This window comes from Labeo rohita, chromosome 2 (genome assembly GCF_022985175.1).
Source record: "Labeo rohita strain BAU-BD-2019 chromosome 2, IGBB_LRoh.1.0, whole genome shotgun sequence".
NCBI classification, from domain to species: domain Eukaryota; kingdom Metazoa; phylum Chordata; class Actinopteri; order Cypriniformes; family Cyprinidae; genus Labeo; species Labeo rohita.
This window is the reverse complement of record NC_066870.1, coordinates 3,493,011-3,507,699: the sequence shown is the minus strand read 5'-3', so window position 1 is coordinate 3,507,699 and position 14,689 is coordinate 3,493,011. Positions and strand designations below refer to the sequence as shown.

The following is a 14,689-nucleotide window of genomic DNA, read 5'->3' as shown; positions in this document are numbered from 1 at the left end:
TGCAAAAAGTAAAATGCCATAAATTGCATTTTTTTTTTTACAGGTACGTTCTGCAGCCAGAAAACGTTGGCATCGCTGGCAGGACAATCACGCGCTGCGAGTCAGAGTGGCGAGAGCCATGTCCATCCCCACTTCCCCCACCCGCATCAGCTTTCATAGCATCAAGCAGACCACGGCCGTCTGACCTTTACACAATAGCTTTTCCTCTTTAATAATTCAGCCACACAGTTGGACTGCAAGTGGCACGAAAGACCAAGTGATTGTTTTTGGCCTTTAATGGTCAGAAGTGACATCCGACAAGCAGTGAATTTGATTTATATCTCTGTGTAATTTTGTCAATGGGCCTGAACTGAAGGGTTTCAACGGAACTGATGAAATGTTTCTTTTCACTCAGTAGATTGCAGCCATCCAGAACACCCTAGCATCTGTTTCATCTATCTATCTATCTATCTATCTATCTATCTATCTATCTATCTATCTATCTGTCGTAGTTGATTTGTATTTTAACTCTTTCCCTACCAGTGTTTTTTTTAAGTTGCAGAGCCTTTAAAAGAACAGAGCCTTTGCTTTAAAAAATATTTTTGGTTTAAAATATTCATGCATTCATCCATTCTTTTTTTTTAATCTACGCTTGTATGTGGGCAAGTTTTATTTAAAAAAAGCAACATTTGACCAAAAAGATAAGAAAATCGCATTTCTGTAAAAGATTACAGTATCTGAATCAGATTCAGGGTGATGATCAAAACATAGATGGAGTAGATAGAGTCCATAAACTTGCACAGTTCTTAACCACTTCCTGGATCAACATTTAATTTGTTAAAGTTTGGTAGTTTATGCTGTTTGATGTTTAATTGTGTTATTTTACATATGCATCTGCTTACATATGAGACTGCTTCTTTCTGCACTTCTTCTTCACTGTTTTGATCCAGACTTCCAATATTTTTTCAGAAGATATTTAATAGCGTCTCCTACCTATACGGTAAAAACACTGAAAGCCAGAAAATTCAATGGCAGGGATGCGCTGTCTCCGAAATGATGGAAAATTGGTGGGGAAAGAGTTAAAGGATTAGTTCACTTCCAGAATTAAAAAAAAAATCCTGATAATTTACTCATGCTCATCTTGCTCTAGCTCTATGACAATCAAGTTGGAAAAGTCACGCATGGTTAGTTCTTCGTCTGTGTACTCTGGTTCAAAAAGGTAGGGTAGGACGAAAAACTCCATTTCATTTTCTTCTCCAACTTCAAAATCATCTGACATTGTTGTTTTACATTTTTTGTAAAGGGCGTTTTGTAAAGGACTTACTTTGCATGTTCACTTTGTAAACACTGGGTCGGTACTTCTGCCGAAGTCACACGTGACCTTTCCAACATGTTTACGCAATGTGTGAAGTCATAGACATGCATCACAGATCTACTGCAAGACAAGCATTTGTAACGAGTGATGTAGAAACGGCCCTCTCCCGCCCCTGCAGTCTATCTATAACACATTCTAAGGGCTGGCTCTACGTCACATCTCGTGACGTAACCTCGACTTTACTTTTAAACCCAGAAGAACGAAATTGCTCAAAATGAAAAAATAACCAATTTCCACTTTTTGATAACATTTATGAGTGCTATTAGTGTTTTCACTGAAATGCAGTCTGTACAAATCTGTTCACATCTCAAAAAATGTGTTTTAGGGTTTCATGACCCTTTAAAAAGCATATACATTTTTATTTTTTTAGAAAATGGACAATCATTTTGCTTGATAAGACCCTTATTCCTCGGTTGGGATCGTGTAGATCCCACCCTTTGAATCTGCATTGAAACTGCAGTTTGGACCTTCAACCCGTTGGCTTGCATTAAAGTCCACCACACTGTAAAAAACAATTTGTTGAGTCAACTTAAAATAATTTGTAACCTGGCTGCCTTAAAATTTTAAGTTCAGTCAACTCAAAAAAAGTTTATTCAACTTGAAATGTTAAATTATATTAAGTGACAACTTAGATATTTGAGTTGAATCAACTTAAATTTTTAAGGCAGCTGGGTTACTTACCCATCTGTTAAGTTTAGCAAACACAAATATCTAAGTTGTTACTTAGTACAATTTAACATTTCAAGTTGACTAAACTTATTTTAGTTGACTGAACTTAACATTTTAAGGCAGCAGGCTAACAAATTATTTTAAGCTGACTCAACAAATTGTGTTTTTTATTTTTTACAATGTACAGTATATGGAGAAAAATTCTGAAATGTTTTCCTCAAAAGACTAAATTTCTTTCTTAATGAAGAAGGATGTATTCTTGGATGACATGAGGGCGAGTAAATTATCAGGAAATTTTTATTCTGGAAGTGAACAACTTCTTCAAATATAACTGGTAGCTGACTGTGCCACCTAGAGTAGGTAAAGACACTCCAGGAACTCAATAATAATTTTTTAGGGTAGGGAACGGATGAGCATTCAGCACACTGATCAGGCAAATCAATTTATTATAAAAAAAAGTCCCAGAGTTCTATTATAAAATAATCTTAATAATCTAAGTTTAGTCCACACTTGGCATCTGAATCACACTTGGAACTAGAGACTTCAGATCTCTACCGCAGCAGAAGATGTGGCAACCTCTACTAGCTAGTCCAAAAGTTATCCAGCGCCGCTGAAATACAGCAGTAATTATCCTAGTTATCCTGCCTGACATGCCGAGAATCCAGCAGTGCTCCGTTGGCTACTCACTGCTCACAGTCTAACAACAAATGGAGCCTTCAAACAACATTCTTCATCTTGAGCCAATACAAATGCCATTTCACTCTGGACATCATTCTTTCAACAATTGCAAGGGCCAATGCTTCATGGTATCGCTTTCATAAGTTCTCTCACTTTGAAGCTAGACAAACCATCTGAAACTGACACTAATGTCGGTCATTGTTTTGCATAGAACTCCATCAATGATCTTAAAGTGATTTTTAATTATCATTCCTAGGGATGGGATAGATTGTGCGGTTGTGTGCATTTCTTGGGTGAACTGGAAGAAACTGCTGCTTCAACTTCATTCAGTCTCATGAATATGCAGCCGTGCACAGGAGAGAAGCAGCTGAGGTCAAGATTATTACAAAACCAATCTATACATTTTTTTTTTTTCCACCAAACTCTATAATTTGCATTTAGAACACTTTGAATATATATGGCAGGAGTCATGTGGGAACATTCTGTGATATTTTTTCACCTTTTTTTAAAGCTTGAATGTGGTCGCTTTTCACTGCCGTCATTTAAATGAGTGCAAGCAGAAAACGTTTCTTCTGTGACTTTACTACAAATGTGATGTCTTCAACTGCTGGCATGTCATGGATGATAGAGCATTTAAGTCATTTTCATGGATCCGTGTGAATGCAGATCTTTTTGACAATGTTGTTATTTGACTACTTTTCAAAAATGCAAATCATTGTCATGTAAACATACCCTTAATAACTAAAAGGGCAGAACATTTTTAACCTATCTATCTGTCTATTCATCTGTCTCTCAGTCAGTAAACTTAAAAGCCTTTTTAAAATTAGTAGAGGCAACATCAAGTTAGAGAAAATATAAAATATATAATGTTTAATTGCTCCTAGACTGTAGGTTTAATTTACATGAAACTTGGTATCACCCTCATGAAAAATCATTACTAAAAATGTTTGGGATACATCAAAGCAATGCAAAGATATATCTATATCTATATCTATCTATCTATCTATCTATCTATATATCTATATCTATATATATATATATATATATATATATATATATATATCTATATATATATATATCTATATATATATATATATATATGTGTGTGTGTGTGTGTGTGTGTGTGTGTGTACAGCAAGTTGTGTCAAATTCAGGCCATGCTGCCATATTCTTTGCAAATCACAGCAGCCAAATTTTAGCAGCTAGTAATGTCAATGCCAACCATTATCCATTAACCATTAAAAATATTCACTAGTAACATGTACCAAATCTTCCAAAATCAGCCACAAAGTGGCACTTTAATATGCAACTTAATTTCTTGCTTTGAGTTATGCTAAAGTCTAAGTTGTTTCTTCTGAATATTTGCATAAAGCAACAGTATTTATTTATTTATTTTTGTTTATATGCCATTCTACCTTTTTTTTTTTTTTTTTTTTTTTTTAAAGAGACATACTATTTTAAGAAACTCCTTCTAGGCCATTTATGAGATCTTCACCAAACTTCGTACACATCAGCTATAGATTATACAATTGAAATTTCAGAAATATATTTGAATGATAGCTAAGGCCACAGTACTAATGTTCTCTGACATGACAACAAATCCTTTTAGGTCTCAAAGATCAAAACCAGTGTAAATGGTTTAATACATTGACTTGTAGTAATCCTAATGATATTGAAAACACATTGGCTAGTTGCAAGACATGACTGAATACAAATCCACAGTATTTGTCTCTTTTAAAATAATACAAAGAATAATACTTCCGTAAAGAGACACATAATATTATATTGGAATAGTTACATGGCATCATATCACCTACAAGAGCCGTTGGTGTGTGTGTGTGTGTGTGTGATGTCCTTCATACATGTAAATATACTTTACATAAGGAAAGACAGTATTTTATTTTCAAATGATTTGATTAGTCAAGTGTGAAACTTGACTTAGACAAGTGTTATTAAGGTCATTAATATGATTTAAGCGATGGTGTTTTTTCAATCCTATATCAACAGTGTACACTGATACGTGATTTTCATACCTTTGAATAAAAATGTGCAAAAACTAGTTGGTCAGGTAAATTATGTAGATAATAGAAGATAAACCTTTCTCCTCATGATTAATACTGTATATTTGCCAAAGAATACATTTTTGTATTTCATTTAATTTGAAATTAATTTTGTAGTTTTAATACCATGTTTTATATTTGTTTATTTGTGTGATTTTCTGCCATGATACTTTGTATATAATCTATTTTCTGTAATTTAATTTACAAAAAAAGCCAAAATGCCTTAAAAGTGTGAGGATGTAAACAATGTACATAGACATTACATAATCAGTGTTATTGCTCTGTTTAAATACAAAACATTGCGAAAACTCAGAAAGAGCCTCTCTTGTCTCTTGACACTTCATTTATGTAGTCATTAGCCAGCATTAGTTCCTGATTACATCAGACTGATGTTTTGTGCAGGATTCAGGAGACTCCTTTTACTTGACTGTACTCTATCAGGTTAAGACGCTTCTGAGAAATAAGCTTCAGATGAAATGTCTTCCTCAAAAAATGCAATGTTGGGTTTCAGAGATTCTGCATGAAGAATTCTATAAATGCAAATAATTTTCACATGCTTGAATTCTTTGAAATTTCAAATGGCCAGATTGTCCCTGAATAGAAACAACTATATTCTGTAAGTCACATCTGAGAAGTCTGTATTTACATTGTGATTTGTTTACTTGGTTTTGGTTAAGCCACAGGATTGTGTATTATTATTTTCTTTCTTTTTTTCTATGCTTACTATTATTATTTTTACTAATTGTGGTCTTCGGGAGCCTAAACATAAAAAAGATGAGGGTAAATCTGTCACAGGCTCACTCATACTTTCCTTCCAAATACTGCAAACTTGATTCGTCACAGAGAATCATCTCAGTATATGCACCAAATCCCATTTTACTCACATTTTTGCACTTTTTATCACAGTTTACCAATGCATATCACACCCTTGACATAATAGCAAAAACATCAGAATCAATATGGATATTAATGCAGGTTTGTAAAAATATGTTGAATAAAATAATAAGAACATCACATCCAAGTGCAAGGCACTGATGTATCTTGGGAGGACGAATGTTATGTAATTCATACACTGATTTCTCTGGGTGAGTTTTTCTTGGCCAGAAAGGAAATGGAGCATAAATTCATCCTTCATTCACCTTTTTTCCCACCATTAACAGGGCATTTGACACGTTTTCCGGCTTGTGACAACTACAGGTGTTATTACAGTTTGCATATGATAATGTCAGGCATGTTCTGTGACAATAAGTGTGAATGCACTTAAGACATATCACTACGGCAGTGCTTTAAGGCGTATTTGGAAAGGGAAGACACTTAGGAAGTTTATTGGGTATTTGCACACTTTCTGGTTGGCAAAAAATAATGAAATGAACTTGAGGGGAACTGACTTCATACTGTACAGCTACTAAAAAATAAACACCCAGTTGGGTGTTGTTGGGAAAATGTAAGTTCTGAGAAAAAGACACAGAAGCCTCTAGGTTTTTATATTTTGTTATCTAATGCAATAGCATTAGTTCCATCCATGTCATCCATGGCTATATACAGCATTTACTGACAGTGTGTTAGCAGTATAAGCTTGGACTTTGAAGCTATTTTAGTAGGCTGCATTGCCTGGAGAATGACTCATCCCCAGTGACCCTAACATACTGGCGTGGATTAAAACCTCTAGTGGATTAACTGAGACGGTTCAGACGGGACCCAGACTGCAGTGAAGAGCACAAGCTCAATGACATCTGGGTGCATATTGGCCAAATCCCAAATGTCAGTCTAAGAACATGATATCATTAAGAATGCATTACAAATAAGCTCTTAATGCATCATTTGGTATTGTTTTCTCATTTATGATTTGTTTTTATACCTCAGCAAGCAGACAGATAATCTTTCTAATCCAATCAAATGCAGCTCTCACACTTCAGCGTATTCACATTTGGACATTTTGTTATAAGATTCAGTGTCTTTGATGTCAAACCTGGCATAATTAATAATAACTGTGAATAATTTTATTGTGTATTTTATATGTATTGACCATTGGTGAAAATTATACTTTTTTTCTAACTTTTTTTTTTTTAAGAAATATGTTTTATTCATTAAGAGAATATATAATCACACATTTGGCACAATCTGTTTTAGCCTGATCTCAGGGCAATTCGTACATATTTCACGAGGTGGCTAAATCGTACGACCTCACTCATACAAATTACGATTTTTTAAAGATGCGATTTTAGCGAAAACGTACGTATTTTACGAGTTGCACAATAGAGGGTATGCATTGACGTCACTTTCCCGCCGGGACACGCCCCCTCAGCCGGACTGAGTGGCAAAAGAGCCTTCAGCGTGAATGGATTTAATAGGGGAGATGCTAAAACAAACGATAATCGGTTTAAACTAACGGTTGCTGAACTTGATATAATGTTCCTAACAACTAAACAAATATCCAGTGGTCAATGCATATTGATGCAGCCAGAAATCGTGTTTTCTGATTTTGACGCCGGGGAAAATAAAGCAAATTTGCCTGTGAACTCATTTTGTAAATACAAAATAGGTTGGTCTAAACCCCGGTGATCACTTATATCAATGTTATATATATCGTCATATCGTCCAGCTGAAAAACGCATATAGTTTCTTTGAATTGCAGCCATTAATTTTCTTCTTTCAGCAGTCTGTAAAAATGTTCCTCGGATTTCTTGTAAAATCTCTTTGTACAGTCAATCGTTCTGGTTTTGGAGGTGTTTTGTGTGTTCTGTTGCAGCATTCGCGTTGAAACCAACGCTGCCACTTTTTGCCACTCAGTGGGCGGAGCCGCAGCCACTCCAGCTGACGGTGACGTCACGTGCATACCCTCTCTACGTATGAATTTGTACGAATGACCTACACCTAACCCCGCCACTATACCTACCCGTCACTGAAATCGCACGAATTCATACAGCCTCACTCTTTAGCCGCCTCGTAAAATATGTACGAATTGGTCCTCAACAGTTTGAAATTGCTTTCATGTCCTTTAATGTCAATGTATAGCTGGAAACATGTTACTGTTGACTGTGAACTGGTGGGCGTGGTTTTTAACGCCGACAGCGGACACGCCCTCAGCGTTTGAGGTTTTTTTTTTTTTTTTTTTTTTTTTTTTTTTTTTTCTTCTTCACGATTTGGATTTCGTATTTTATTTACGTGGCGTTTTTTATTTATTTAATTATTTTTTTTTTTTTTTTTTTTTTTTTTCAGATTTGACTGGGTGGTTAATAACATAAAGTTGTTAAATTACACGTTCCTTCATTTTATTCATGTCCACAAAAATTCTGTCAACTATGTTACTAATGAAACACTTCCCAAAAACAAAAAAATGGTTTATAATATAACCATGTGACCAGCATCATGTAATGTTATTTTTTTCTGCAGCAGACATTTTAAACATGGTAAATGTCCTCTTAATTTTTTCTATATTTGATCTCCAGTGACCTCTTGTCAAGGAGTATATTAATTGCTTGTGCTGATATGGTTTGCGTTGTTTTTATGATTTTAATTAAAATAAATATTACAATTGGTGGTCAACCTGTTTAAGAAAATAACATTTAGTTTGCCAGACAAAGCGTGCCATTGAAATTCTAAGTCAAAATGGTAAAATCGTTAATCATATTACTTGTAAACCCATACAGTTTACTCAACACCAGCAAAAACTTCTTTTTCTTTGCAATACAAAAAAATATGTTTAATGTTAATCATCTTTAAGGTAAACATATTTTTTTATTACAAAGAAAAATATGTTTTCGCTGGTGTTGAGTGCTTCTAACAGATTAAATATACTGTATCAACTGAAATGTTGTTTTCACACCTTTTTGCTAATGTGAAATGTACCCCTAAATTATAGAATGGCCTGACATGAAATCTCAAAACATGAAATGTCACTGGTAAACAAAATGTAATTGATATTCTCCACACCACTGCAGTTCTATTGTTTATTTGTTTTTTGTTCATTCATATGACGCACATCTTCCTCTGACAAGCACACAAAAGAGCATTTATTCACTGTAATCCTGTGAGACCTCCGGAGAGAAGGGCTAAAAGCCAGGCTGCACTTTCTCTAGCATGCTTTTATATCTACTAAAGCAGAAATTTTAAAACGGTGGCATAAATCTGCGCTGCTAATAATGCTCACTCGCCAGACATATTGCAGGAATCAAATACAAAGCATCACCACATTGTTATATCTGCACTGACAAGTTACAAATCCATGCCTTTGTTCATTTAATAGCATGTTTATGTGCCCTATTAAACTGGCTATTCTCCTAAAGACCAAAGCATGAAGGACACTTCCATGTGCTTTGAACCTGGTGTGCTGACTTTGAGTGAAAATGCCAGTGCCCTTGATCACAGAGGATGCGCCTGAGGTCTGACATAACAGAAACTAAGCTGTGAAATTGCAAGAATGAGCCAGCACGACAGCACACTTTTGTGTGTTTGATGCAACACAGCCTTCATGCACAGAATGCATACACATCTACATTTTTATGTATGTCACAGTTTGTAAAACACATTGTTAGTCCTTTCCAGAGCATCTTAGCAGTGAATTCTAACTGTAAAATCTCATCAGGCACCCGTTGCTCAGACCCATTTCTGACCTATAAAGGGTGTAACATGAGCAATCATCTATTTGTGATCAACCTTTTATAGTTGTTTTGTAATGTGATATTGTGTTATATTAAATTGATTTTTGAAAGCATTGTAAGACATGAGCATGGGGAAATTTTTATTTAGGGGCTGCCTAACATTATTACTTAATGCTGGGGAAATCATGTTTCAAGCAGAATAGTTTACTTTTTTTTTTTTTTTTTTTTTTTAAATATATATTTTGACAATACATTTTGAATTGATGTTAAACCTATTTGAGATTCTGAATACTACAGAACAATTTTGGTTACACTGATGTCTTCTAACGTGTTAAACTAAGCGTTTTTGTATTTTATTTTATAATAAGCTTTTACAGAGCCAGTTAAGCGGTTCTTGAGTCTCCAGTTTGTGTATGCTGCTTGTCTGCCATCTAGTGGCTAAATTATTGAATACAGTCATGATTGTATGATGGCAAGACTGTGTGAACGGCATAATGCTGCCAAAGCAATAAAGAAAAAACATATTACATGAACATATATTAATGGCTTTATAATACATACACTGCCTTTCAAAAGTTTGGAATCAGAGTTATTAAGAGTTTATATAAGAGTTTTAAAAAAGAAGTCACTATTGCTCATAGAGGCTGTGTTTTTTTTGGTCATAAATACAGAAAAAATAATAAAAAAAAAACATTAATATTGTGAAATATTATTTCAATTTTAAATAACCGTTTTCTGTTTTAATACAGTATAAAAGTAATTTATTCCTGTGATGCAAAGCTGAATTTTCAAATCAGATTTTCAGTGTCCCATGATTTAGGAATCATTCTAATATGTGGACCTGGACCACCAAAACAGTAGCATCATTAGACTATCATTAGAATTTATCATTAGAATTGGATATTATCATTATAAAATCAAGAATATTAGGTAAAGATCATGTTGTAAATTAAAGATATTTTGTAAATTCTGTAAATATATCAAAATGTAATTTTTGATTCGTAATATGCATTATTAACTTTACTCAAATATTTACTCAATATTTTGATTTTTTGCAGCCTCAGATTCCAGATTTTCAAATAGTTGTATCTCAGCCAAATATATATCATATCCTAACAAACCATACATCAATGGAAAGCTTATGTATTCAGCTTTTAGATGATGTATAAATGTCAATTTCCAAAAATTGACTCTTATGGCTGGTTTTGTGGTCCAGGGTCACATATGCTGATTTATTGTCAAAGGTGGAAACAGCTTTTTCTCCTTAATTTTTATTTATTTATTTATTTATACTTTTAGTATCTATTTATACTTATTTACAAATAAAATGTTAAAAAGAACAGTGTTTATTCAAAATAGAAATCTTTTGTAACAATATATGAAGAGTTCAGATGCAAAACCAGCTAAAAGCCATCTCGGTCAAAAATGAGATAATGATACTGAGTGAACCTGACACATATTATACGTCCATCAAATACTTTTACTTCAAACTCGCTAAATTCCAGCCTCAGACCAATTAGAAGTACCAGTACTTACATAGAAACCGATACAAAGTAGCCAGAAAGAAATGCTCATTTTAAAGAAATACGTCAGATGGATTTAGAGGCTTTTGCATCTGAACTCTTTATATGTACACTACTGTTCACATTTCTTTCCTTCCTTCCTTCTTTCTTTTTTTATTTCTTTTATTTTGAAAGAAATTAATACTTTTATTCAGCAAGAATGTGTTAAATTGATAAAAAGTGTATTTGTTATCACAATTAAAGGGATAGCTTACCCAAAAATGAAAATTACGGTATGTCACATTTTTTAGTCCAGTTGTATTTGTCTGAAAGAAGAAACTCATATACACCTATGATGGCTTGAGGGTGAGTAAATCATGGGATAATTTTCATTTTTGGGTGAACGGTTCCTTTAAGTAAATGAATAGAGAACAGTGTTAAATGGCAAAAAGGTTTCAGATACACGTTTCCTTCTCTCCCATACAGTAGTTTGTCTATGTGGCTCACTTGCTGGAATTCAGGTCAAATTTGAGCTGAGTGAAATAAGCATCCCTGATGTTCTTTTATTTGGTGCTCTCTGTGAGGAGGCACAGCTCGTCCTATACGACTCTATCAGTGCAGCGTGAAGACAGTCTGAGCTCTCGGGATCTCCAGTTCTGCTGCTGTCGGCCCGTCTCTACACACAGACTCTCTTTAAAACTGTTCAGGTAATGGTGCCAATTTATAATCAGACTTTATTCTTTGAAGTGCCAATTTCTTTAATTGTTCTGCCAATCATGGATGCATTCTTTTGAATGTCTGAATTGTTGAGTTGATGTCTTAAACTCTCTGGGTGTTTTTCTCTGTATGTAAGAGCTCTCTCTCTGTGCACATGTTTTATGTCTGTCTTATCTAACACACCTCATTCAGATCATCAGCTTGTTAGGAGAGCTGCATTTTGATTGGAATGGTCCCTATGCAGTGTTCACCGCTCACTCACTTCACCTGGCAAAATGTGTCCATTTGGAAAACTCTCATCAAACCTCATCAAAACCTCATCAAACACAGACAAAACAACAGTAGCACATGATTAAATGACCAAACTTTCATTTCACAATAGCCTATATCCAAGAACATTACTTCCTGAGTTTTTGTAAATTGATTCATTTAACATATAAATTTGAAAGTAAGTCAAAGATTTTCAAAAGAAGGATAGATACAAAATGTTATTTATGCACCTGCTGCACAGTTACCTTCATGCCGACTGTTTTATAAAAGCAATCAGAAGAAATACAATGCATTGCTGCACTGTTCACTATAGCAACATTGATCTCAGTGAGATGGCTTTGAAAAGAGGTAACATGTACAGTTATGACAAATGGAAATAGGAGATTAATGTGTTCATTCGTTTATGCATTCAACTTTGTACATCTTTGTTCTATGAAAAAAAAATGCATTGTAAGAAACAGAATGTCAGACAATAAACTTAGAAATAGTTTGACCATATTTAATCTAAATTCTTTTTCCATTTGTACATTTTGATGTAATGTATCAGACACAAGTTTTGTGATCAACATAGACTTTTATAGAATATTTTTGAGGGCTTTGACTGTATTCTACACAACAGTACACAATTTTTGTAAAGTATTGTATAAAAACAACAGTATTGAACACAATTTTTTAATTGGTCGGGTAAAGCTGACTATTTGGAAAGTATATAAACATCGAGATCATTATGGTTGAACTGTTTAAAGCTTTTGTGAAGTCTGGAGTTAGAACAAAGTGCTTCATAAACACAAATTTTATTTCTTCGAGTGATGATGATAAATTAGAGTTTTGTTTGTATTAAAGACATTTTTTTTACAAAATTAATAGCTTAATTTTGGAGTCAACAGCTATATTGTATTAAATTGTATTGTATTTATTTATTATCAATTAAAAAACCTTCCTTATGACGGGATGGTAAAATAAACATGTTTTAAATGTTAAAATTTAAAAGCCAAAAGTCTCTCTCTGTCTAGTATATGTCAAAAAAATTCCAGTATATCCTTTTTCTTCTTCTTTTTTTATGACATCAATTTAAAGTGTAGGAGACAGCAGGGGCAGGATAATGGAACACCCCCATTACTTCACAACTTTCTGGACTGTGGGAGACTGTGGGTCTGTCCTGTTAATGCAAGTTAATACAAGGGTGCTAAATCAAGGGTTGATGTGAACTCCTCTGCTGCAGGAAATGAGAATATTACCACTGGGCCCAGCGCATGGGATGACCTTGATTGAAAACAGTGCATAGACTGAGGAGTGAGAAGAAAAAAAAAAAATCAGATGCTGGAATGTGATTTTGCCTTGTGCTGTTACTGAAAAGATTTTTTTTAGCCTCCTGTCAGACAGTATAACACCTCCACCGCCTGTCTGTTTTCACTTCTATTCAAGAATCATCCATCCATCAATCCATCTATCATCTATCATCTATCATCTATCTGTCTATCGATCTATCTATCTGTTTATTTATTTATTTTATTTGGACACTTTGTGAATTATGGTTCTCTCTATGAACTTAATAATAAACATTTTTTTTTAAACTGGGTATAATGAAGTGACATTATTCTACCCATTTTTCAACCATTGAACATTAAAAGGAAATTTAAAAGTGTAAAAATTTATTTTTGGCTGATATTTGGCTGAAACAATTGGTCTTTGGTCATGTAAGTCAGCTGCTACCGTCACTTTGAGAGTCAAAAAAGCATATCAGGCAGCACAAAATTAATATCTGTGACTCCTGATGATATATTTTTACATTTATACATTTAAGGTTTTATGAGACACAACCAGTCTGTGCAAGAAACTGAATATTATTTACAACTTGGCTACCTGTAATCCAGAGCCTCAGTGAAACTGGGAAATCTGATTCTTTTCCATGAACTATTTTTTTTTTCTTTTTTTTTTCCATAATCGTGTAATTATGTCACGTACATAAACACTGATGTTTTATGATATGCTATTTTGACCCTCAAATTTACGGTACTGATTTGCATTTTATGAATCACCAAGGACCGCCTGATGAAAAAAAAATCCTCAGATGCCTGTCGTTGTGGCGTCACACCGACAGAGGCCGCTCCCACGATAGTTGATTGACATGAGCGTCTTACCTCAGATCAGCTGCTCAGAGTCCGTCCTCTTGTTTCAATGCCGGAGCAGGGATGTGAGTTAGACAAGAATATCTCTGATTGAGCGATTGAGGTGGATGTACTGTTCATTTACTCCCAACATCTGAGCCGCTGAAGATGCAGTAGATTACGTTTGTTTGTGAAGGGAATGAGCCTCCCGATCTACATATATCTGTCTATGTTCGCGCAAATCATTCATGATCCAGCTTCATTTACAGCAGAAGTGAGTATAAGGTTTTTTTTTATGAATCTTTGTGATCGCCTTTCCTAATAATGTGCTAGTTAGCAAGTTTACTGGCTAAACGTGGCTAAACACGGCTAAAGTAAACAGGCTCGTCACTCCACAGAGAGAAGAGAGGGGCGGGGCGAGCAGAGCTCATTTACATTTAAAGCAGCCTCGACCAGAATGAGATGATTTTTGCAGAGCTGATTTTGGCAAGGTAAAAAGGGTGTTGTTTTACACAACCATTGAGAATTTTTAACCAAAGTATATTATAGACTTTTCATTAAGACCCTAAAGAATCATATCAACTTGTGGAAATGGGCATCCGACGACCCCTTTAATGGAAGCTGTAATGGTGCCTATTGGTCTCTACTAGTAATTGGTTGCCTTCTATTGGTGGCTTGTTAAAACAACTAAATCCTAATAGAATGTGTCCTAAAACACACTACAGGAAAG

The 14,689-nt window shown here is 34.4% G+C and overlaps 1 protein-coding gene across 1 annotated transcript in view; it reads left to right on the top strand.

Moving 5' to 3' along the window:
- The window catches only part of LOC127153978 (corticotropin-releasing factor receptor 2), a 110,828-nt gene extending 107,092 nt beyond the window's left edge, over positions 1-3,736 (top strand). The window contains exon 12 of the mRNA XM_051095313.1: positions 44-3,736. Within this exon, the coding sequence (XP_050951270.1) occupies positions 44-184 (141 nt within the window). The 3' untranslated portion in view covers positions 185-3,736. The remainder of the gene's footprint in view (positions 1-43) is intronic.
- Positions 3,737-14,689: the final 10,953 nt, after the last annotated feature.